Source organism: Carcharhinus amblyrhynchos, chromosome 10 (assembly GCF_965287045.1).
Source record: "Carcharhinus amblyrhynchos chromosome 10, sCarAmb.v2.hapA, whole genome shotgun sequence".
NCBI classification, from domain to species: domain Eukaryota; kingdom Metazoa; phylum Chordata; class Chondrichthyes; order Carcharhiniformes; family Carcharhinidae; genus Carcharhinus; species Carcharhinus amblyrhynchos.
Window position 1 is genome coordinate 73977462 of NC_137333.1, and position 24771 is coordinate 74002232.

The window sequence follows — 24771 nt, forward strand, 5'->3', positions numbered from 1 at the left end:
CTACAGGCACTCAGTCCTAATATTCAGATGAGTGCATTTAATGCAACAGAACTGTCCTCCTAGTGCAGTAATCAGAAACACTTTTGCCACATTTAAAGCATGTCAATAAGCAACTCACTAAACCAAAAACAGTGAACTTTTGGCTTCCTTTTTTCAAAGTAAGTTACTTATTAGCTTCCTGAGTAACACATTTTCCCAAGTCAGCTATTCACAGAAAGACAAATAATGGTGCCCTTGGTTACTTCAATTAGTATGCAGTACTGAACAGAAGTACACAGAATCAACAGGAAAAATGCTTTTAAGATACAGAACAGACATAAAGAATATGATAACTCTTATTTTGCCAGATACGAAAATTAAAACCAAAAACTGTTGGACCATAATTCAACACATCTTCAAGTTTAAGTGATTTAGTTTTAAAGATGCATCAGTTTGAAAAACATGAAAACAGCAATCTGATAGCTCATACTCAAACAAATATGCTCATCACTGAAACCCACTGGTGACATAGGTCAAATACAATACTTAGAAGTACTGAGTGGCAAATAAAGGCCATGTACTGTTTAACCAATTGAACACAAAGATTGCCAACTAATGGTTATTTTATTTTACAGTATGCTGAGATTTTGTCAAACTCCCTGAACAGTTTGGAAAGCACATGCCACTGAGCCATTTCCAAAACATAGTCCCATTTACTCCAAGTGCATTCTTCCACTCAGTTGAAACGAGAACAGCACAGGAATTATTTTTGATATTTACCCCTCTGCATAAATGGTCTAACACACCATGCAGCATATTTACCTGCTAAGTAAGAGCTAGAGCTCAATCATTTTTCAAAATCAAGGTACTTCTTCACAGTAACTGTCTCCCTCCACATCTTTGGTGGACCTCGGTCCTTGCTGAAATACAGGGTCCAAAATACCAGAAGGTTTTGTAAATTCTTTCATGGAATGTGAGCAATACTGGAGGGCCAGCATTTGTTGCCCATCCCTAATGTGTCCTTGAATTGAATGGAACAAACATAAGAATATAGAAATTAGTAGTAGGCAAATTCAGCCCTTTGAGCCTGCTCTGCCATTCAATTAAATCATAGCTGATCTCCCTCTCGTCTCAAATCCACCCGTTTCCTCCTATCCCCCTTTCCCTTTTTTTCAAAAAATTGGAAACATGTTTACCTTCCTCTTGAAACCATTCAACCACTCTGACTCCACTGCACAGGGCAGTGAGCTCCACAAATTCACCACCCTCCGCAAGTAGTAGTTCCTCCTCATCTCAGCTTTAAATCTACTGCCTTGTAACCTGTACTTAAGGTCTCCTGTTCCAGATGCCCCATAAGAGGAAACATTTGGTCTATATTTACTTTATCAGTCCCTTTTAAAATGTTATACGCCTCAATAAGATCCTCTCTCATCCTTCTAAACCCCAGTGAGTACAAGCCTTTCATCTCTTCTCTTACGTCAACCCCTTCATTCCCAGAATCAATCACATCCTTCCTCAAATAAGGAGATTAAAAACTAGACACAACTTCAGATGTGCCTTCACCAACGCCTACACAATTGTAACAATGCTTCTCTACTTTTATACTCCAGTCTTTTTGCAATAAATGCAAACATCCCATTTGCCTTTTTTATTAGGTGCTGCACCTGCCTGCCAACTTTCTGCAATTCACAAACATTGACACCTAGATTGATTTTGAATGGCATGCTCAGCCATTTCAGAGGACAGTTAAGCTTCAACCACATTGCTGAGGTCCTGGAATCACATGTAGGCTAGATCAGATAAGAATGGCCAATGTCCTTTCCCAAAGGGCATTAGTGAACCAAATTTTTTTTCCTCAATAATCAATGATAGTTTCATAATCACCATTATTGAAACCAACTTTCAATTTCAGGTTTATTAGTTGAGTTTAAATTTCACTAGCTGCTATGGTGGGATCTGAATCCATGTTGCCAGAGTATTAGTCTGAGCCTTTGGGTTACTTGCCCAGTGATTTTACACCACATCACCATCTCCACTCATCATGTATTCAGCAATTTGTTCAAAGGACCATTAAATGTGAACATACTTGGTTTATTTTAACAATCTGGTGAATATTGGCCATTACATTCACACCTTACTCATGTTTATTTTTCTAGGCTGGGGTGAAGGAGGGCATCATTGAATCATTAGGAGTAGGGACCATGCAAATTTTGTTTCTCTTGCCCTGACCAATTATAGCATCCCAACCACTGTTTTCTACACATTGAACTACCAGGTGAGCCACAAAAAGAGAATTACAAAACAGTCTGGATAAAGCAGTTTTCCCTGCTTTAAAATGGAAAACAAATATATTACTATTATACTTAGTTGTCAATAAATCTCAAGTTCACCTTACCAAGTCTGGAGCACTGACAGCACGACCAGAGAAACCCTGAAAAATGAAAATAAGTAGTTTGTTAGATCAGTTTTAAGTTTAGTTGCACAAAAATTAAATGCAGAATAATGGATAACATAAAGATGAACATTTGAAAACTGTAATTTGAAAATGGTCAGTGGTTCCATATGGTCACCTATCAAAATGGCCCACAGGCAGCATAAGATATTAAGTATTTTTACATCAAAGAATAGTATAATAGCACTTGTTTTCCATTCATTGAAAGAGAAGAGGTTTTAAAATTCAAAACTAACAAGTACAACATCACTTAAATATCTTTTTCACCAATATCTCATTCCAGAGAATGAGTCATTTTTGCTTGACCATATCTGCTTGATAAAAGGGAAAAACTGAAAAATGGGGACAGAAAATGTACAACTAGTTGGGATTTAAATTATATAAAAAGTTAGTTTCAATGGCTTGCTACAAAAGAACATCTAACTCTTTCAAAAGCAAACTTAAATTGATAGATGCGTCTGTTCAGATCCCTGGCAATTTAAGGATATTGAGGAAAGAGTGGGTGAAAATTATGGAGGCACAGGCCATAATCTTTCGATCCTTCTTAGATGCAAGGGTAGGGTCAAAGAGCTAAAGAACTGCAAATGTTTTACCCTTGTTCAATAAAAAAAGCATAGGAATAAACTCAGCAACTTCAAACAGCATAAACGGAGGACATGCCTCCATCTACATCAATGGGGATGAAGTACAAATCGTTGAGCGCTTTGAAGTTTTCAATGTCCAGATCACCAACAACCTGTCCTGGTCCCTCCACGTCAACGCTATAGTTAAGCAAGCACATCAATGGTTCTTCTTTCTCAGAAGGCTAAGAAAATTTGGCACGTCCACTACAACTCTCACCAACATTTACAGATAAACCAAGGAAAGCATTCTTTCTGGTTGATCACAGCTTAGTATGGCTCCTGGTCTGTCCAAAACCACAACAGACTACAAAGGATCATGAATGAAGCGCAGTCAATCACTCAAATCAGCCTCCCACCCATCAATACTGTCTACACTTCCACTGCCTCGGAAAAGCAGCCAGCATAATTAAGGACACCACACACCTTGGACATGCTCTCTTCCACCTTTCTCATTGTGAAAAAAGGTACAAAAGTCTGAGGACATGTACCATCTGACTCAAGAACAACTACTTCATGGAGGTAGAATGGACCTACCTCAAGTAAGTTTATCTTTCTCTACACCCTAGCTTTGACTAACACTATATTTTGCACTCTCTCCTTTCCTTCTCTATGTATGGTATGTTTGTCTATGTAGCACACAAGAAACAATATGTTTCACTGTATATTAGTACATGTGACAATAAATCAAATCAAAACTACAGACCAGTCAGTCATGTTCACTTCAGTGGTGAGAAGGTTTCTAGGAACAATGCTCACTAACTTGATTGAGGTTCTTTAATTAGATAATGTGGTTGATGTGGTGTACATGGTCTTCCAAAAGGTATTTGATAAAATGCCAGTTAAGTTTTTTTTTACAAAGCACATAACATAAAAAGGGACATTTGCAGCATGGATACAAAATTGGCTAAGGACAGGAAATAGTAGTGGTGAATGGTTTGTTTTTCAGACTGGAAGAAGCTTTATACTGGGGCTCCCAAAGGGTTGGCATTAGGATCACTGCTCTTCTTGACCTCTATTCAACAGGACACAGACAGGCTGGTGGAATAAATGGACTAACAAAATGTAATGTAGAAAATTATGAAATTATACAATTTTAATAGCAGTACCAAGGAAAGGCACCATAAAATAAATTATACTATTGTAAAGAGGTGGCAGGAGCAAGGGCTATTTGTGCACAAGCTATTGCTGCTGGTCAGATTAAGAAAGCAATTAGCAAGGCACATGGGATCTTGGGCTTTATAAATAGAGTAAAAAGTCTCACAACACCAGGTTAAAGTCCAACAGGCTTATTTGGTAGTAAACACCACAAGCTTTTGGGATTTGCCCCTTCATCAGGCGAGTGGAAGTTCTAATCACAAACAGTGCATATAAAGGCACACACAGTTTACAGAATACTGATTAGAATGTGAGTCTTTACAGCTAATCAAGTCTTAAAAGGTGCAGACAATGTGAGTGGAGATAGCATTAAGCATTGGTTATAGAGATATGTATTGTCTCCAGACAGGACAGTAAGTGAGATGTTGCAAGCCCAGGAAAGTCATGGGGATTACAATAGTGTGACATGAACCCAAATAAACTGAGTGCCTTTATATGCTCTGTTTGTGATCAGAGCTCCCACTCACCTGACAAAGGGGCAAACACCGAAAGCTAGTGACGTTTACTACCTAAAAAACCTGTTGGATTTTAACCTGGTGTTGTGAGACTTCTTACTCTGTTTATCCCAGTCCAACACCGGCATCTTCACTTTATAAATAGAAGCAGGCAGCTCAAAACACTAGCTCTGCCTCCACTAAATTAGTGTGTCCAATTCTGGGCACTACACTTTAGGAAAAGAGGTGAAGATGTTGGAGAGATTGCAGAAAAGATTTACAAGAATGGTTCATTGCAGCATAGAAAATAGAGGTGTGGGCCATTTGACCCTTTAGAGCCTGCTCTGCCATTCAGGTAGATCACGGTTGATCTTCTACCTCCACCTTCTTAACTTTTGCTAGGTAGAAATTTGTCAGTCTCTGCCTTGAACATACTTATAACTGAGTCTCCACAGCTCTCTGAGGACAGAATTCCGAAGATTTCCTACCCTCTGAATGAAGAAATTCATAGAATCCTACAGTGCAGAAAGAGGCCATTCGGCCCATCGAGTCTGCACTGACCACAATCCCACCCCTATCCCTATATCCCTACATATTTACCCACTAACCCCTCTAACCCATGCATCCCAGGACACTAACAGGCAATTTAGAATGGCCAATCAACCTAACCCGCACATCTTTGGACTGTGGGAGGAAACCAGAGCACCCAGAGGAAACCCATGCAGATACAGGGAGAATGTGCAAACTCCACACAGACAGTGACCCGAGCCGGGATTCGAACCCAAATCCCTGGAACTGTGAAGCAGCAGTGCTAACCACTGTGCTCATCTCAGCCCTCAACAGCCTATCCCTTTCTGAAGCTGCGTTTCTTGGTCTAGACACCCCAGCCTGGGGCAACATCTCTTTTCACCTACCTTGTTGAGCTCTAAGAAATTTCTGTTTCAATTAGGTGAATAAATTGCTGAAGCTGGGCTGCTCTTCTTAGAGGGGAGAGCAGTCTGGGGAGAGATTTGATAGGCATCAAAGTCAAAGCGATCTAGATGAATAGGTAGAGAGAAATAATCCCCATTGTAAGAATTGCTGAGAACCAGAGGACACATTTAAAATGGTGATGGGTAAAAGACCAAACGCAACAGAAGGGAAAAGCTTTGTTTCACAGCAAGTCATTGGGATCTAGAATGCATTGCCTGAGAGTTTGGTTGAGGAAGATTCAATCTGGGCTTTCAAAAGGGAATTAGACATTTAGCTAAAAAAAGGGAAAAAAAAAATCACAGGGCACAGGAACAGGCAGGGGTGCGGGACTGTCTGAGCAGCTCTCATAAGAAAGCTGGCACACAATGCGACAGTCTAGTGACCTCCACCTGCACTGTAACTATCCTACGATTCCATAAACCTTTTCAGTCTCTCTTCCCTCCTTTAAGAACATAAGAACATAAGAAATAGGAGCAGGAGTAGGCCATCTAGCCCTTCGAGCCTGCCCCGCCATTCAATAAGATCATGGCTGATCTGTTGTGGCTCAGTTCCACTTTCCCGCCCTCTCCCCATAACCCTTAATCCCCTCTCTGATCAAGAACCCATCAACCCGCTTCTTAAAAATATTTAGCAAGGCAGCCTCCACCACTTCAACGGGCAGAGAATTCCAGAGATTCACCACCCTTTGAGTGAAGAAGTTCCTCCTCAACTCCGTTCTAAACCGCCTCCCCTTTATCTTGAGGCTGTGCCCCCTAGTCCTACTGTCTTTTTTGAGCGGGAAGAGTCTCTCCACCTCTATCCTATCCATCCCATTCATCATCTTATACGTCTCAATGAGATCTCCCCTCATTCTTCTAAACTCTAACGAGTACAAGCCTAGTTTATTCAGCCTCTCCTCATAGCTCAATCCCCTCAACTCCGGTATCAGCCTAGTAAACCTCCTCTGCACTCCCTCCAGGGCCAAAATATCCTTGCACAGGTGCGGCGCCCAAAACTGCACACAGTATTCCAGCTGCGGCCTCACCAATGCCCTATACAGCTGCAGCAAGACCTCCCTACTTTTATATTCAATCCCCCTCGCTATGAAGGCCAGCATCCCATTCGCCTTCCTGACCACCTGCTGCACCTGCAAGCTGGGTTTTTGCAACTCATGCACAAGGACCCCGAGGTCCCTCTGCACCATTGCCTGCTGCAGTTTTTCGCCACTTAAGTAATAGTCCTTCCTACCATTCTTCCTACCAAAGTGGACCACCTCACACTTGCCAACATTAAATTCCATTTGCCATTTCCTGGCCCATTCGCCCAGCCTATCTAGATCCTTCTGCAGACTCTCCACACCCTCCGCACAATTTGCCTTTCCGATATTTCTTAGTAAGATATTATTGATCAAATAAATTTTAATGTTGCCTCAGTGTCAAATTTTGTTTTGTAAAGCATCTTCAGTCTTTTTAAACATAAAAGTTGTTATATAAAGTGCTGATTTTGATGTAGATATTTACAATCTAAACTAAACTGATGTTTTGAGAAGAGTTGGACAGATTTTACATCAAAGTGAGTCGTGCACTATTTTCTATGCAATTTAAAATGGTGCAAAACTTATGTAGATCTGTAACAATACAAAATTGAGTTGCTTTTGTATCAGCTGGATTCTTCCTTTCCAAGCTTCCACAAAAGCTTAGCAGACCAGCAACAAAGAAATTTACATACCGACAAGGCATTCTTCAGGGAAATTGAGATAAAAGATGTGATAAAACATTTAAGCTAAAAGATTTGAGCTTAACATTTCCCAATAAATTGGGAGGGGTAACAAGATAAGGGAGACCTTTTTAAACTTTGCTTTTAGCGGTTCTAAAGTTATATTCTAAAATGGTGGATCACATTGATTGTAACTAACAGTGACACACACTTCAACAGCTTTATATACTTTTTTTTTCAGGTCACTAGTTTTTGGTGTTTTTAATCTTCTTACATAGATCAAAAATGAACCCAGAACTAAACAATAGTTCTTAAACTCTGGGAATAAACGAGGTAGACGGGCAACTGCATGAACCGTGCAATAAAACTTGACATGGTCAAATTCATTTGGTCCATTAGCATCAAATACATTGCAAGACATTTGATAGGTGGAATAGCTAAGAAATCTTTGTAGACTCAACATGTTTATTTAAAGCAGAACAGCCCTAACCTCAAAAACAGATTACAGCTTAGACAAGTCGTATAATGCTCAGATGTAAAAGCAAAATATTACTAACAGCTACCATCCTGAATTCAAAGACAGCCTATTCACAGTTGTAAAATACTTGACTTTTAATGTTGTGAATACATATTGAGAGTCTGTAACTGTATGCTACTTCCAAGAATAAATGAACGACAGCAATACAAAGTGGATGCTGGAAGTCAAATGGTTTGATTTCATGAGATGGAGGCAAAGTATATCCAAAATTAATTGTTTCTTTAATCCTAAATATACTGCTGCATATTTTTCATTATCTGAGCTTTTTAATGTACGTCTAAGATTATCTCTCATATGCCTCCTTTCTGGGCTGAAAAGCCTAGGTTTTGTAGTATTTCCTCATAACTTAGATTCCTGATGGCTTCTCTCTGCAGCTGTGCCTCAGAGTCATGAGCTCACAGTGTTGAAAAAGTGTGGTCTGACCAGAATCATATTCAATTTGAAATGTAAACTCTGTTCTTTTCTCCACAGTGATGCTGACAGACCTGTTGAATATTTCCAACACTTTATTTTAATTTCACGTACAATAAACCACAATACTGCATTTAGTTCTGGGGACCCTGAACCACAAAGGAGACTTTTAGCTGCTGGGTGTAGTGCAGAGTTTTTCATCATGTATATTTATTTTCACCTCATAACCCTTGTTTCAAACCAGCTGCCTCAAATTCCCTTCCAAGCCTTTGAAATAATAAAGTTATCCCTGGCTGGTCTTCCACATTTTACCTTTTGCGCCATACATTTGAAGTCATCTAAAACTCTGCTGCCCATGTCTTAACTCACACCAAGTACTGTTGCCCCAAGAAGGCGTATGGCATGCATAAGAAGGCATTCTTAAGCCTTCTTGGCCAGGGCACAGAGTTTAAAATAGGCAAGTCATGTTGCAGCTTTATAGAACCTTAGGCTGCACTTGGAAAATGGTGTTCAATTCTGGTCGCCACACTACCAGAAGGATGTAGAGACTTTGGACAGGGTACAAAAAATGATTTGCCGGGATGTTGCCTGGCAAGGAGGGCATTAGCTAATGAGGAGAGGTTGGAGAAACTGGAATGATGGAGGTTGAGGGGCAACCTGATAGAAGTCTACAAGATTAGATTATGAAAGATATAGACAGAGTGGACAGTCTGTCCTCAGGGTTGAAGAGTCAATTACTCAGGAACATAGGTTGAAGGTGAGAGGGGCAAGGTTTACACAGAGGGTGGTGGGTGCCTGGAACTCACTGCCAGGGGAGGTAGTGGAAGCAGATACAATAGTGACTTTTAAAGGGCATCTTGACAAATACATGAATAGGATGGGAATAGAAGAATATGGTCCCTGAAAGGGTAGGGGGCTTTAGTTCAGTCAAGCAGCATGGTCAATGCAGGTTTGGAGAGCTGAAGGGACTATTCCTGTGCTGTAATTTTAGTTGTTCACACTGGCTCCCTATCAAGCAAGGTCTTGATTTTAAAATTATCTTCATTTTTTGAATCCTTGTAATGGCTTTGTCTGTCCCCATATCTGTAATTTCCTCCAGCCCTAGAACCCTCTGCACTCCTCTAATTCTGGCCTCTTCAGCGTCCCCAGTTTTAAATCACCTCACCATTGGTGACCATGGATTTGGTTGCCTAACCCCTAAGCTCCGCAATTCCCAACCACCACCTGTAAATTCCAAAGTGGACAAAATCAACCTACTGTTTAACACAGCTTCCCTGGGTGTCTACATATGCTTTCAAAAATATTCTTCCACATCCAAAGGACAAGAAGAAACAGATAGTCAGCTCTATATGTTCTACCAAGAAAAAGTCATGGGACAGAAGTAATCGACTTTTTACAGCAGCGTGTTCCTGGGAGCCATGGTTAAATGCACAGGGTTAAGGAGATAGGGCAAAGGGGAGGGCCTGATAGGGAAGCTCTTTCAGAGAGTTAGTGCAGACTCAGTAGGCTGAATGGCCTCTTTCTGCATGGTAGGGATTCTATGGGAGTGTGACTACTGAATGTATAATCTGAAGCTTTATCTTAGACTTACATCACCTTCTACATTCTATTTACGTAGTGTTCAGAGGGAAATAGCTGGAGAAGTGGCATGTGACGCCATCCTGAAAGACGCAGTACAGTAATTCCTTACCTAGTGCCCTAGTTGTATTCTTTAAATAAAAGAACAGTAGGTAAATCAAATTCTCCCAGAAGAATGAATGAATGTATAAACTAGTTAGATTCAACAGTACCCCGCCCCCAACTCTGATTCCCAGCACCTCTTTCTTCAACTTGTTACCTGGATGGGGAAAGACAGCATATTAATAACTCTTTTGGGCATTTTGAACAAGGAGGCAAGGTAGGAGCAGGACATGGTTTGGTTGTCATGATGATCTGAAGAGGCATTACAGTGAACATCATGACTTTTAATGGATATATATCCCCACTACTGCATTTGTAATGTTATAACGAGAACCCATTGAAATGATCGGCATTAAGCAAGGTACTATCATATGTGGCAGCTAGGCTCCATTCCACTGGACTGTGGCCCCACTGACCTGTGAAATGACACAGATAATGACAACCAACAGATCCTGAAAGCCCCAATAGACAGCAACAGAAACACAGTGGCTACAATGATCTGGATTCATCAAAGGATATTTTGTAGTCTCCTTCCCAATTGTTACAAAACAAATGTGCATGAATGGAAGATGGAAGCACCAACTAGTCCCTGGAAACTTCTTGAGCAAGATGCTCCAACAAATCCCATTGAACCTGCAACCCACTTCACTGGTTCTTGCAAAGACAAAGCTTCTGCAATGCTGTGACAAGAACTCCAGACCAGAGAGTCACATCTATTAATTGCCACATCTCTCCAGAGATTAACCTCAGAGCCTGCACAAAAATGTAATTCATGTTTCTATTTTGTTTCCCAATAATGCAATTAATTTTATCAATTATGTTATGAAATATCAAGTTAGACTCTGTAAAATGAAAAACAATTCCATTTCTTCCAATACTGTATGTTGCTTACTATGTTCATTACGTGTCAAATACAAAGCCCAAGAGGTTTTCAGCCTTTTTACTATGACTGAAAGTCTTAGCAGCATTTTCCCATTGTGTCTTTGTGGCAGTTACCCAAATGCGTCCCTCAGCATGTAGTCCTGGACCTTGAAAAATATCAGGCTGCAACTTGATTGTGAACATGTCTTTACACTGGAAGGCCAACCGATTTCTGGCAAACCAAGGAGTGTCTTTCAGAATTAATCGTCCCCCAGCCACAGCTGACGTTTATTTAGGTGGGTATCCCAAAAACAGGCTATAGATCAGAGTCCTTTGATTTGATTTATTATTGTCACATGTATTAGTATACAGCGAAAAGATTGTTACTTGCATGTTACACAAAGCATACCATAGAAGAGAATGAAAGGAGAGGGTGCAGAGTGTAATGTTACAGTCATTTGGAGTGTAGAGAAAGGTTCGTTCAAAAGTCCTGAATCAAGATGGCAGACTCCTCCGCACCACAGCCATTTAGAAGGCAATGAGCAATGATGGTGAGACTACAGGTTTGCAGGAAAGATCTGACAGCGAGAGCCCTTCTCCCCACTAGCCAAGTTACAGCTTGTTTGAAACTTCTTAAAATGAGCTATTCTGCTAAATGACTTTGACATTCTGCTCAAGGAACCCCCCCCCGCAACACCAAAAACAGGTTCCAGAATTTTCTTTTCCTGTTCTATTCAGGCATTCAAGTTCTGTTCCCGTGGTTCAGCCTTATTTGTAACTGTAATCTAACTGCTTCCAGGGTCTAGGTATCTGAACTGGTGCCTAGGAGTGAAGAAACTAGTACAATTTCTTTCAGAGTGCTTAGAAGCCCTTCCTCTGTGCCTTAGTGTCATAGAGTTGGATGCTTGCTTTGAGAATTGTGTGATAGATATTCTTGAATAGTAGTTCACACTGAACAGCAGAAGTATTTGAATTCAGTTTGGAACTAGGTTACCCAGAAGCAAGATGCTATTCACAAAAGGTACCAGTACAGACCAGACAATAAAGTAAGGGGAAGAAAGCAAGTCATAGAAGCTAAGGAATAGGTAGTTTCAAAAACCAGGGAATGGAAATAAAATCCCAGGAAGACTGAAGTTAGAGGAACAAAGAACAGAATGTGAACAAGATACAACTGAAGTTAAAAGAGCAGAGAGAGGATCCTAGTTAAAAATGGAGTTGCAAGGTGCAGACCTAGAGAAGTCAGCTAGTAAGAAGCCAGATCTGAAGTAATCCTAAGGTTGGTGACATAATTAATTACAGCCTGTGTTCTGTTGCTATCAGTACCTGAGAGGTTGCATGGAAACTTCAATGCATATGGCAATCTAAGGCAGAGGAATACTGAAAGGCAAGGTTGAAATTCTAAATGCAGATTCTTAGTGAAGGCAGAGAGAAAACCCTGCGTGGGAGAAGATTTCAAAGTGTGTTCTTTGACTCCCACACGAGGGTTTCCAATCACCACTTTCAGAGTTCAGTGAGACCAGTTGGCTCAATGTGACAAGCATCTTGGGGCGGGGTGTGTGTGTGTGTGCGCGCGCGTGTAGAGGAGGAATCCACAAACGTTGTACCGAGAGGCATCTGTCATTTGATTTCAGAGTGTAGTGTCTGACCACATTTCACGTATTGGTATACATGGACTGTGCATTTACTGAGAACATTAGAGTAAGTTTGCAATTTGGGTTATCCTTACAAATCTGTATGTACCTGCAATGGTATAGCTGGCATGAAGGAGTAGTGTATTATAGTTAATCTTATCTTGTTTAATAAAATGTTTTATTCTTTTGATAAAAGTTCATTGGCAGTCCTGTGGCTCTATTCTTGCAAAAATAAAACTTAGGGTCTGTCGAGCCAGGGTCCACTCTTGGACCTGACTGTCCAGTACCATCAGCTGGGATTGTAGCAAAAAAAAACAAAAACAAACATGAGGCTGATTGTGAATCAGACACCTAATTAAAGGCATATGTGCTAAATAGTCTGATTATGGTTGCACTGCGTTCTGGATTTCTACCAAGCATGTTTGAAGAGTATGTTAAATAAATCACGGTCCAACCAGTTAGGAAACAGTGCAACACTAAAAATTTTGTTAAGCTTGTGAATGTCAACTCATTTCAGTGGCTGACAAAAGTCGTCAACAACACCCTTTTGAGCATGTTTCCTGCACCACAAAGGTAATGAAACTGTTAGTTTGAACAACGTCACAGTCACCAACTGTATGTTCATATCTCAAAAAAACCAAGAACTGAACAATTAGTCCTATTTTCCTTCAAAGACACAGCTCTGCATTTCTATGATTGTAAAAATAACAAAAAGCAACATGCAGTATAAAGAAAACAATAAACTCTTTCTAAATGCAATGTTATCATTGCTGGGTGCCAGTTATTCATTTGACAAAAAAGAGACACAATGCCCCTTTTTGCTGGCCAGACTAACCGAAGATTTTAATACAACATAAAACACCAAGTCTTTTTATGCTTCCACTTGAACAATTACTTTTTCTTTGTATGCATGATGATGGTTTGTCCATCATTGTCAATTATGACAGCCAATGATTCATTACCACCACAATTAGTACATGCCCATGTATCAGTTTCAGATTGGTCACCAGCCGATCCATATATCCTTTGAGCCGACCATGTGGAGGGTCAGTTTAGCTCAGTTGGCTGAACAGCTGGTTCATGATGCAGAGTGATGGCAATAGCATGAGTTCAATTCTTGTACCAGCTGATGTTATTCTTCTCAATCTTGCCCCCCACCTGTGACCCTCAGGTTAAATCACTACCAGTCAGCTCTCCCCCTCAAAAAAAAAGGGGACAACAGCCTATGGTCATCTGGGACGGCGACTTTATACCTACACCTCAGGAAGTGCAGTGGTTCAAGAGGACAGCTCACCACAACCTTCACAAGGGCAACTAGGGATGCGCAATAAACGCTGGATTCAGCAATGCCCACATCTCAATTTTTTTTTAAAAAAAGCATTACATGATCAGACAACCTTCTATATTGGAAAAACTGGCGTAGGTATTAATTCCAAAGACACCACATAAACATATTACACTTGTAGGCTATTTTGGGCACTCCAATCAGCTTACCCTTCATTAAAAGCTCAATTCCTTGCGATTTCAAATTCCTACATGCCCTGTTTCAAATTACAGCCATACACCATGATTAAACCACCAATGACAAGACATAAAAGCAAACACGGCCAGACACCACCTAGTCCATCCCATTCACAATCCTAAACAATTCTGGGGCTTTAAATCATTGAAGATTAAACATGAAAAGACTAGGACCCCAGAGAATACCGAGCTCTCCATCTCCATTCCTTCAGCAGAAATAGCCTGTGCTGAAACTTGCTAATCTGGAATACCCATTCGATCAGTTCCAAAGTCTATCCTCCACCAAGGACCAAGTCAACCGCCAGACTATGTGCTAAAATTCTAACATGTGGAGTGACTCTCAGCCAACAATTTTCAGCCCCTAGGTCAATCCAACCTCTGTATCTTAATATTCAGCATGCCCAGAGTAACTTCAGATGCCCAATTCAAGATTCAAGTTAATGTCAGCGCTCTAATTTTCACTTAGCGACCACCAAATTTTGACAAACTGCATTACACCAACAGACTTGTGATTAGCTGGGGGGAAATCATATAGGTTTTAACCAATCTCTGGTTCACATAACATGACATGGTGCTTCCTAGATAGATGCAATTAAGTAGGTGCTCTTCAAATGGTGAAATTGGGTAGCATGCATTGTCTTCAAACTGGTGGGGAACATCTGAGAAACAGTACATGGCAACTTAAGTGTTGTTTTTGTGATGGAAACAAGGGCCAAGGAATCAGCGAATAGGAGCCCCAGTTCAGAGACTTTAGTTTTGGACAACACATGTACAAATGTGGATAGTGGCTGATGGCTGGTTTTAAAAACGTTTGGACTACAACAGGACCAAGAATGCTATTTTGGCTCATGCACAATTTATTTTGTTTCAAATCTAGTTGTACAATATCCTTATTCTTTCCTGATTAACATAAATCAGGATTTAGGCATACTGCTGCCAGGTAAGATTGCAAGTGGGGAAAAATGTTGGAAATCTCCATTGTGAAATTTTAAAACATTGTTTTTAAGAGACCTGCCTGAGTTCTGCTCAGAAACTGAAACAAGTATTATTTTTAAATGGTACCTAGTAAGGTACTCATTCAAGATACCTTAGCAAACTAGCTAATAAGTAAATGGCCAGTTCACCAGGCCCAAACTCACTCTATGCCACAATTACAAGTGTGAGTTGCTCTCCACATTAAGTAGTCAATATTTTCCCAAAAGAAAATCTGCTCCAGATTACATAATTTAATGCTTTAAAAGTTTCATTCCCAATTCTGCTATTTTGTTAACCAACCCACTGATCTTTAAATATGTGTTCCACCACAGCACCTCCTGAATGCTCCCCTCATTCAAAACAGGTTCTCAAGAAATCTTTGCTTCACAAAGTGCCTTCAATTTTTTTTAATTAGCAACTCACCTGATCAACAAGAGATGCAAGGATGGACAACAGACACTATTCAATTTTCAAATTAAAATGCCCATATCTTCAACGATTTTTTTTCTTCACCTTAAATTTCATGCTCTGCTGTTTTTATTAATCCAATTAAGACTGTTTTAAATTTGAAAATATTATTCTCACTACTTTAAAAATTCCCCATCTTCAAATTCACAAGTGCCCAGGGGAGGCAGGACAGCAAAATGGATAGGCCAATAATAGTCCTCCATTACTTTGTCATCCCAGATGTAGCAGTGAATCATTTTGCACTTCCAAACCACAGAATCCCTCACTTAACAGGATAAGGTCCGATAGGACCAAAATCATTTGTCCAGAAAATGTTTGTTTATCACCATCATTTTGGTGTTTATTTTCATGAAATTGTAACACACTGAATTACTTCAATGGCAGCGTACCACCATTTGGATACTGTGACGGTCAGTACAATTGACATGGATATATGAGTTTTTGGCCAGAGTTTCCCAACCATTCACGCCAGTGGAATTTTCCTTTCCCGCATAATGAATAGAGATTTGACCGGTTGCCAAAATCTGTCTTCGCTGCAGTAGGAGCAGGCAGTAAGTTTGCATCCTCAGTGTTTAAGGGAAATGTTTAAAAATTCAGCTATAAGAGGCAGCACAGTAGTTAGCTCCATTGCTTCACAGCTCCAGGGACCTGGGTTCGATTCCCAGTTTGGGTCACTGTTTGTGTGGAGTCTGCACGTTCTCCTTGTGTCTGCGTGGGTTTCCTCCGGGTGCTGCGGTTTCGTCCCACAGTCCAAAGATGTGCAGGTTACATTGATTGGCCATACTAAAATTGTCCCTTAGTGTCCCGAGATGCGTAGGTTAGAGGGATTAGCGGTAGATATGTGGGGATATGGGGATGGGGCCTGGGCAGGATCATGGTCGGTGCAGACTCGATGGCTGGATGGCCTCTTTCTGCACCATAGGGTTTCTATGAATGATCTAGTGAGAGACCAAAATTGAAGGAAAATCAATATTAGCAAGAAAATTATGCTGGGAATATTAAAGACTGACAAATTACAAGGGCCTGATAATCTATATCCCAAAGCATTAAAAGGAAGTGGCCCTGGAAATATCAGTGGTGATTTTCCAAAATTCTGTAGTCTCAGAGCACTTCCTACAGTTGGAGGGTGGCAAATATAACCACACTGTTTAAAAAGGGAGGGAGGGAGAGGAAAAAGAGAAAATTACAGTCCAGTTAGCCTGACATCAGTATTGGGGGAAGATGCTGGAGTTTATTATAAAAAAAAGTGATAACAGAACATTTAGAAAGCATTAACAGAATTGGACAATGCCGGTGTTAACAAAATGGAAATCATGCTTGGAAAACCAATGGATGTGATGTATTTGGACTTCCAGAAGGTTTTGCCAAGCTCCCTCAAAGAGGTTAGTGGGTAAAATTAAAGCACATGGGATAGGGGTAATGTATTGGCATGATTGAGAGTTGCTTGACAGACGTGAAACAGGGAATAAATGGACCTTTTCCGAGTGGCAGACAGTGACTAGTGGAAGACTGCAGGGATCAACGCTTGGGCCCCAGTTGTTCACAGTATATATAAATGGCCGGGATGTGGGAACCAAATACAACATTTCCAAGTTTACTGGCAACACATAACTGGGTGGAATTGACTGTCGTGAAGAGGATACAAGGAGGCTTCAGGTGATTTAGACATCTGGAGCTGCCGGCGTAGAACTGGGGTAGGCACAGTAAGAAGTTTAATGAAGATGAATATCTCGCCAAGGCCACCCCCACCACTTGCCTTCAGGCAACCGTGCAACCTCAAACAGACCACTGTACACAAACTACCCAGCCTTCAGAAGAACAGTGACCACAACACCACACAACCCTACCACAATAACCTCTGCAAGACATGCCGAATCATCGACACAGGTGCTATCATCTCACGTGAGAACACCATCTACCAGATACACAGTACACGCTCTTGTGACTCAGCCAACATTGTCTACCTGATACATTGCAGGAAAGGATGTCCTGAGGCATGGTACATTAGCGAGACCATGCAGACGCTACAACAATGGATAAATGGACACTGCTCGACAATTACCAGACAGGAATGTTCTCTTCCTGTCAGGGAACACTTCAGCATAAGAACATAAGAAATAGGAGCAGGAGTAGGCCATCTAGCCCCTCGAGCCTGCCCCACCATTCAATAAGATCATGGCTGATCTGAAGTGGCTCAGTTCCACTTTCCCGCTTTCTCCCCATAACCCTTAATTCCCTTGCCTACCAAAAACCTATCTACCCGTGTCTTAAATATATTTAGCAAGGTAGCCTCCACCACTTCAATGGGCAGAGAATTCCAGAGATTCACCACCCTTTGAGTGAAGAAGTTCCTCCTCAACTCCGTTCTAAACTGCACCCCCCCCCCCTTATCTTGAGGCTGTGCCCTCTAGTCCTGCTGTCCTTTCTGAGCGGGAAGAATCTCTCCACCTTTACCCTATCCATCCCCTTCATCATCTTATATGTCTCAATAAGATCCCCCCTCATCCTTCTAAACTCCAACGAGTACAAGCCCAGTTTATTCAGCCTCTCTTCATAGTTCAACCCCCTCATCTCCGGTATCAGCCTAGTGAACCTCCTCTGCACTCCCTCCAAGGCCAAAATATCCTTGCGCAAGTGCGGCAACCAAAACTGCACACAGTACTCCAGCTGCGGCCTCACCAGTGTCCTGTACAGTTGCAGCAAGACCTCCCTGCTTTTATATTCTATCCCCCTCGCTACAAAGGTCAGCATCCTGTTCGCCTTCCTGATCACCTGCAGGCTGGGTTTTTGCAACTCATGCACAAGGACGCCCAGGTCCCTCTGCACCATAGCATGCTGCAGCTTTTCACCCTTTAAATAGTAATCCCTCCTACTATTATTAGCAGTCAAGGGCATTCAGCCCTTCCGGTAAACGTTCTCCAAAGTGGCCTTCACAACACATGACAATGCAGAATCGTGCAGCAAAACTGATAGTCAAGTTCCGCACACAAGGATGTCTCAACTGGGATCTTGGGTTCATGTCACACTATCTGTAACCCCCCACAACTTGCCTAGGCTTGCAAAGTCTCACTAACTGTCCTGACTTCAGACAATTTATACCTCTTTAACCTGTGCTTAACCCTCTTTCCCCTTGCATTGTTTGTGTCTGTATACAACTGATTACCTGTTAAGAATCACATGCCAACCATTATCTTGTAAATTGAGTCTATGCCTATATATATCCTGTTCATTCACCTGATGAAGGAGCAGTGCTTGAAAAGCTTGTGTTATCAAATAAACCTGTTGGACTTTAACCTGATATTGTGTGATTTAGACAAGTTGAGGGAGTGGGCAAGTATATGGCAGGTACAGTACAACATGGTAAAAATGTTAGTTAAATAGTGATATACTGGAAAGTGTGGATGTACAAAGGGATCTGGGTGTCCTTGCACACCAGTCGATGAAAGTGGAGAGGCAGGTGCAGCAAGCAATTAGGAAGGTAAATGGTATGTTGGTCTGCAGTCACATTACCACCTCTTAACAATTTTAACTATCCTAATATCAACCAGGATACGAACTGCATGAAAGGCAAGGAGGGCACAACATTCTTAAACTGCATTCTAGAGAATGTTTTTAGCCAGCACCTAACAAGCCCAATGAGAGGGAGTGCAATTTCTAGAGTTAGTCTTCAGAATGAAGCTGGGCAAGTGGGTGAAATTACAGTGGATGACCATTTTTATGAGTGACTATTATACAGTTAGATTCAGCATCATTATGGAAAAGGATAAAGATAAAACAGGTGCAAAAGTTCTAAATTGAGGAAAATCTAATTTTACAAAGCTACGACCGGTCTGGCAACAACAGACTGGTTACAGCTACTTGAAGGGAAAATCAGTAACAAAACGGGAGGCAAAAATGTGTTTTGATGGAACAGTGTAGCGACATGTCCCCATAAAGAAAAAAAATGGTGGTTCTGCCAAATCTACAATCTCCTAGATTGTCTAGAGGTATGCAGGGCAAGATAAAGCAGAAAATGAAAAAAAGTAATCAATTAAAAAGGCAAAGGAGTATCGAAAATACAGGGTGAAGAAAAAAATGAAATCAGGAAAGCCAAGACAGCATATTAAAAAATATTGGCAAACTGCAGCAGGCAACGGTGCAGAGGGACCTCAGGGTCCTTGTGCATGAGTCGCAAAAACCCAGCTTGCAGGTGCAGCAGGTGGTCAGGAAGGCGAATGGGATGCTGGCCTTCATAGCGAGGGGGATTGAATATAAAAGTAGGGAGGTCTTGCTGCAGCTGTATAGGGCATTGGTGAGGCCGCAGCTGGAGTACTGTGTGCAGTTTTGGGCGCCACACCTGCGCAAAGATATTTTGGCCTTGGAGGGAGTGCAGAGGAGGTTTACTAGGCTGATACCGGAGTTGAGGGGGTTGAGCTATGAGGAGAGGCTGAATAAACTAGGCTTGTACTCGTTGGAGTTTAGAAGAATGAGGGGAGATCTCATTGAGACGTATAAGATGATGAATGGGATGGATAGGATAGAGGTGAAGAGACTCTTCCTGCTCAAAAAAGACAGTAGGACTAGGGGGCACAGCCTCAAGATAAAGGGGGGGCAGTTTAGAACGGAGTTGAGGAGGAACTTCTTCACTCAAAGGGTGGTGAATCTCTGGAATTCTCTGCCCGTTGAAGTGGTGGAGGCTGCCTCGCTAAATATTTTTAAGACGCGGGTTGATGGGTTTTTGATAAGAGAGGGGATTAAGGGTTATGGGGAGAGGGCGGGAAGGTGGAACTGAGCCACGACAGATCAGCCATGATCTTATTGAATGGCGGGGCAGGCTTGAAGGGCTAGATGGCCTGCTCCTGCTCCTATTTCTTATGTTCTTATGTAACATCAAGGAAAACGCAAAGATGTTTTATCAGTACATTAAAAACAAGAGGATAATGAAGGAAAGAGTAGGACCCAAAGATGTATGTGGCAATTTATCCATTGATGCCAGAAAGCATGCACAGGATTCTCAATTAGTACTTTGTCTGTCTTTACTAAAGAGAGGGATAATCCAGAAATAGAAGAGGAATTTTATTAATGAACAATATGAAATATTAAATAAAATAAGCAGGATGAGACAGAAGTACTGGAGGGAAATGTTGAAGGCAGATAAATCACTAGGACCAGATGGATTGTGTCCCAGGCTGTTGGAGGAAGCCAGGGAGGAATTAGCAGGTGCCAAGGGCCATTTTGCAATCCTTGCTGGATACATTAGGTACCAGAGGACTGAAGGTTTGCAAATATTGTACCATGATTTGGACCTATCATGTGGGAACATGACTGAGAACTTTGCAGATGACAATAATCAACCCTGCAGCTGATAGTGAAGAGTATAGCTGTGGACCCCAGAATTATATCAATGGTTTTGTGGGCAGAAAGTGGCAAATGGAGAAACGTGAGGTTATGCATTTTGAGAGGGAAAACAAAGCAAAGGGACACTCATTAAAATGGGAGGATACTGAGAGAAGTAGAGGCAGTGAGAGATCTTGGGTGTGCACATTCACTGGTTCCTGAAAGTGGCAGGACAGGTAGATAAGGTGGTAAACACAGCATATGGAATGCTCTCTTTTATTGCATGAGGTATAGCATATATAAGCAGGGATGCAACTGTACAAAATGCTGGTGAGGCCACAGCTGACCTTTGCATACAGTTCTGGTCACAGTACACTAAAGAACATAACTGATGGAGAAAGTACAGGAGAGATGTTGCCAAGGCTGGAAAATTGCAGCTATAAAAGGAAAGATTAGGTACGCTATGGTTGTTTCCCTTAGACCAGAACAGGCTGATAGGTGGCTTAATTGAGGTAACAGGAAACAGGTGGCATAAAGGGACTTTTTTTGGATGGTAGGGTGTGACAAGTAATGTGCCTCAGGTGATCAGTGCGGAGTTCTCAACTTTCTTCAATTTATATAACTGACTTGAATGAAGGGAACAAAGGTACGTTTGACAAATTTGCTGATAACACAAAGCTTTGACAAAGGGTTATTCTGACTCGAAACACTGGCTCTATTTTCTCTCCACAGAAGCTGTCAGACCTGCTAAGATTTTCCATTTTTGTTTCAGATTCTAACATCTGCAGTATTTTGGTTTCATCTTAATGACATATTAAATGTTAAAAAACTGCACAAGATTCCCATTCATGGATTGGTCTGCACATGCCCTTGGCACTTTGTAAAGAATGCATAAATCATTTTACTTTCAAGTCTTGTAAAAATTCCTTTACAAGATTTCTGCTACAGATTTGTACATAAATTATTTTCCCAAGAACGTGCAAGAAGTTTTTGTCTAAGTAATGTTTAGATTCTGCAGACTTGTAAATGTATATTGCTCTTGGCCTCAAAATGTTCCAAGTCTCACAGATATCAATTCAGGCCTAAGTAAATGTTTGGTGCTCTGGCAAAGATTTACATATTTTAAACAGGCAGCTACTGTTTTGAACAACCTGAGCCAATGTTCATGTAAATTGAGCACAATCTGTTCTGGATGCAATATTAGTTTCTAACAACCCAAAGTAAAAACTTGATACATCATATTTAATCCAAAGATGAATCTAGCACATATCACACTTACCAACTCTATACGGCACCAACCAATCCTCATGCTTTTTGCAAATGCAGCCTCCGTATATTGACATTTATTTTCTTCCCCCACCTCACAGCCCTTCCCCTTCAAAATCTTCAACCCTTTAACTTGGAATAGAATGAACCATGGGATATAGCTCATGCCAATAGATAGGTACCATACATTTTCTCCACATACTGAATAACAAAAATTAGAGGTGGCAGATTCATAATATAGCTTCAGAACATCTGCTCCACAAGAGAAATCCGAACACTTTGCTGAGCAACAGAACTCGATTCCATTCATGTTATCTTGCGGTTCGATCACACACCTTGAAAAACAATTGTACAAATGGTAGCTCAGAACTGATCAATTAAGGCTTTCAAATTCAATAACAGTTTCAGGAGTTAGGTGAGAGCTATGGCAGTGGTGAAAATATTATAATTAGCTTCAGTGTGTCTGCATGCAGTGATAAGAAAAGGCAAGTTAGTGCAAAAGCAAAATATTGCAAATGCTGAGAATCTGAAATAAAAACAGAAAAATGTGAGAATTTTTCTGCAATTCAGGTAGCAATTGCGGAGAGATACATGATGCTCATGGTGCTCTACGAATTAAAGATTCGGACTATATACCACCACTATGCCAAGAAGCTCTCCACTTTCACCTGAGCTGCCTTTGGAAGCTTCTAAAGGTCGTCCATTCCCCCACGCCCAAGATTGAACTTATTGACCGGAGGTTGGGGAGGCAGGGGGTATATGATTCCTGCATAAAAGGTTTGATAATGGGATGCAAATCTATCGAAAATGAGATTCCCAACATTACGTGGCATGAAATGTGGCCTGCCACTGATGAGGCAGGGGGCAATTGCAGCATGCTTTTCTGCCAAGGTAAAATTCAGTACTTTGGCTTCTCATGAGATATTTCACTTCTATTGCCACTCCCATCTGATGAAAGCAGGCGGCAAAATTCCTGGTCTGAGTTTACGAAGTTCATGGTTTGTGCTGAATTTGAAGGAACAGTGAATTTAGACAGTGCAGTTTTTGCGTAGAGAAACAAGGTGGGTGAGAAAGCATTGAGTAAGTATTTAGAAATTCACCAGAAGAAAACTGTTCACAACTTGCCAGTCCAAAGCACAAAGCTTTTCTGTCAAGCCAACGGTAACTTGGCGGTCTATGTTTCTTTAAAAGATATTGCTGGGGAGGGTAAAAGAATAGTGTGAAGAGCTTTGCTCGAGTTGTTGGATTAGAATTTTCCTGTTTTTCCTCTGCTTCTGATGTGCTCACTTTTGATGGTGGCCGTACTGTTTTTGCCAGGTGCAGTGATCCTGGGCGAGTTTCCTCGCAGGACTCTTGAAGGCACTATCAAACTCCTAAATGAAGCTGTAAGTGTCCTTTGACTGCCATGAGCGTGAACCAAAACTCAAGTTCTCCATAGAAGGTATGTCTTGGTAATACAGCAAAAAGTCTGACAACACCAGGTTTTAGTCCAACCTATTTATTTGATAATATACTCACAAGCTTTCGAGGGACACCCTCTTCGTCAGGTGACGAAGAGGGTGTCCCTCGAAAGCTTGTGAGTATATTATCAAATAAATAGGTTGGACTAAAACCTGGTGTTGTCAGACTTTTTACTGTGTTTACGCCAGTCCAACGCCGGCATACCCACATCATTGGTAATACAGCGTCAGGCATTCTGGCCACATAACCAGCCCAATTTCATATAAATCAATACAGTGTGGATGCTTAACATGTCAGCTCGGGTGAGCACCTCCATTTCTGTTATGTTATCCCGCCAGAAGGTTACATGAGTGGCTCCTTCCAGGGCTCCATGGGTGACTTTTGTGGCATCTCATAAGCCTCCACACACAAGTGCATCAACAGGAGATGACGAAAACAATCCTTGTGAGGGCAGACAACTTTGCACACTTCAACTGGGATCAGGTGAGAAGAATGCACTTCATCAACCACAAGAGCTTCCATTCACTGAATGTTCAATGGGACTGCAACCACATGAAGCAAACCCTCCAGGTATGTGCTTGGTTCCCTGGGACCATGCACAACTCCTACATACTGAGCCATTCAAATCCCTGACATGTTTGAGGGTCCACAGAGGATACAAGATTGGTTCCTCAGGAACAAGGGCTAACCCCTGAGGACATGGCTGACGATGCCATAGTTTTGCACATAGCTTCACCTCTCCTGATCTAAAGTCATCGTGCTTGGTGATCTGTACCAAAGTTCAGTGCAACCGGAGGCTGAGTAAAATGAAACATGGGAGCCAATTGGACAAAAGATGGAGGGAGCACAAATGGGCAATTACTGGAATGAGTAATGGAGTCCTGTACATTGTGGCCTCATTCCTTACAAGAAACAGGCATGGCTGATGTTTCACTCATTGTGAAGGGATGCCAATGTCCTGGCAACTTGTACAAAGCACATGGAGGAAGCTCTGAACTGATTGCCTTGGTTTTTGTTTTCTGGTGCAGGAATCAAATTTTCAGATGGAGTTTACAGGAACACGGCTTATCAGAACAAGGAGCCATAGAAGAGGTACAGTGAGATTTTATTTACAGAGGTGAATGCTATCTAGAAGTGCTCAACACCCATGCCCATGCTGTGAGCTTTTGCTTCTTAATCTTTCTAACCCTGCCATTACATCATGGTGCATTCCCAACATCCACAGTGGAGATGGAGGCAGCCTGCTGCCTGCCAAATCCTGTTGTCTATGATTACCTTGGCAAGCATCCTCTGGAGGGTTAAGACCTGGGGGCTCCAGCCTGCTTTCAAGGTC

At 41.5% G+C, this 24771-nt stretch overlaps 1 protein-coding gene across 4 annotated transcripts in view; it reads right to left on the reverse strand.

Moving 5' to 3' along the window:
* LOC145349065 (spermatogenesis-associated protein 13-like) overlaps positions 1-24771 on the reverse strand; it is a 288754-nt gene that overhangs the window by 252674 nt on the left and 11309 nt on the right. For 2 of the 4 annotated variants that reach the window (XM_080197352.1, XM_080197345.1), the window contains exon 2: positions 2375-2410. In XM_080197352.1, the coding sequence (XP_080053478.1) occupies positions 2375-2410 (36 nt within the window). Of the gene's footprint in view, positions 1-801; positions 1001-2374; positions 2411-24771 lie in introns of all 4 variants that reach the window. The other 2 variants (XM_080197349.1, XM_080197348.1) reach the window with 2 other exon arrangements.